The following is a 1,344-nucleotide window of genomic DNA, read 5'->3' on the forward strand; positions in this document are numbered from 1 at the left end:
TACATTTTTATATATATATCTATATATATATATTTATTTTTATATTTATATTGATTTTTAAATTTATATTTATACGTGTATATTTTTGTTGTTGTATATGTATATGTCCCTGTATATGTTCAAATATATAATAATGGAATACGTATAGATATGTACACATCTACGTATCTATATTTTCGCTGACGTCTACTACTTTACAATACCTACAACGCACTTATTCCCACTCACTCTCACTGACTCTCACTCATGTATATTCATCTTATTCAATTCCTAACCTGTAGGATTAGGCTCAACTTTGTTATGGGGGTGAGTCAGGCCATCCCTCATGCGGTAGTGAGCGAGTACTTTACCACGTACTGCAGTGCGTGTAAGTATCGTGTGTGCACCTCTACACACATTGGGGCTTTGATTCGTCAGGTATTTCCTGACCTAAGGGTGGGCTGGGTCGGCGAAGCGTACTGCTTCTTTGGATTAGAGGTGTGTATAGCCAATTTGTATTTTCTTGTGCTCAAGTGTATGTGTGCATGTGTATATGTGCGTGTATGTATTCATGCGTGTGCGCGTGTATATATGCGTGTATATACTCATGTACGTGTGCGTGTGTGATAGGTATGTGTGAACATGGCACGCACACCCAAACTTACTTCAACGCCAATATTTATCAGGTGTTTCCCACTAATAGTGTGAGCCTTGGGGGAAAAGCGTATCGCTTCTTTGAGTAGAGATGAATTGTGTATGTATGTTGGTATGTATGTGTATGTGCATATGTGTGTCTGTTTGGTATCTTAGTATATTTTGCATTTGTACATAAGTGTGTGTTTGAATGTGTATATATGGGTGTTTGAATGTGTACATATGCGTGTTTGTATATGTATATATATGTGGTTTATGCGTATATTTTTGTATGCGTACGTACATGCATGTTTTCATGTGTACATATGCGTATTTGAATATGTTTATGCGTGTGTGGTATCTGAGCATAATTTTGTATACGTATAATATGTGAGTTTGCATATGTAGATATGCGTGTGTGGTATCTGTGTATATTTTGTATGCGTACATATATGCGAGTTTATATGTTTATATATATATATATATATATATATATATATATATGTGTGTGTGTGTGTGTGTGTGTGTGTGTGTGTGTGTGTATGTATATGTATGTGTATGTGTATGTGTATATATGCATATATACATATATATATATATATATATATATATATTTATATATATATATATATATATATTTATATATATATATATATATATATATATATGTATATATATATACATGTATATAGGCTCACATACCGATACAGATACAGACACATATGTCTACCT

At 32.9% G+C, this 1,344-nt stretch overlaps 1 protein-coding gene across 1 annotated transcript; it reads left to right on the plus strand.

Moving 5' to 3' along the window:
• Positions 1–300: 300 nt before the first annotated feature.
• Positions 301–477, plus strand: SARC_16341 (hypothetical protein; the record flags this gene model as incomplete). Its single annotated transcript, XM_014289550.1, has 1 exon — positions 301–477. A coding segment is annotated over one exon (177 nt), but the record flags the coding sequence as incomplete, so codon positions are not given.
• Between the last annotated feature and the right edge of the window lie 867 nt (positions 478–1,344).

This window comes from Sphaeroforma arctica, assembly GCF_001186125.1.
Source record: "Sphaeroforma arctica JP610 unplaced genomic scaffold supercont1.7860, whole genome shotgun sequence".
Classification (NCBI taxonomy): Eukaryota; class Ichthyosporea; order Ichthyophonida; genus Sphaeroforma; species Sphaeroforma arctica.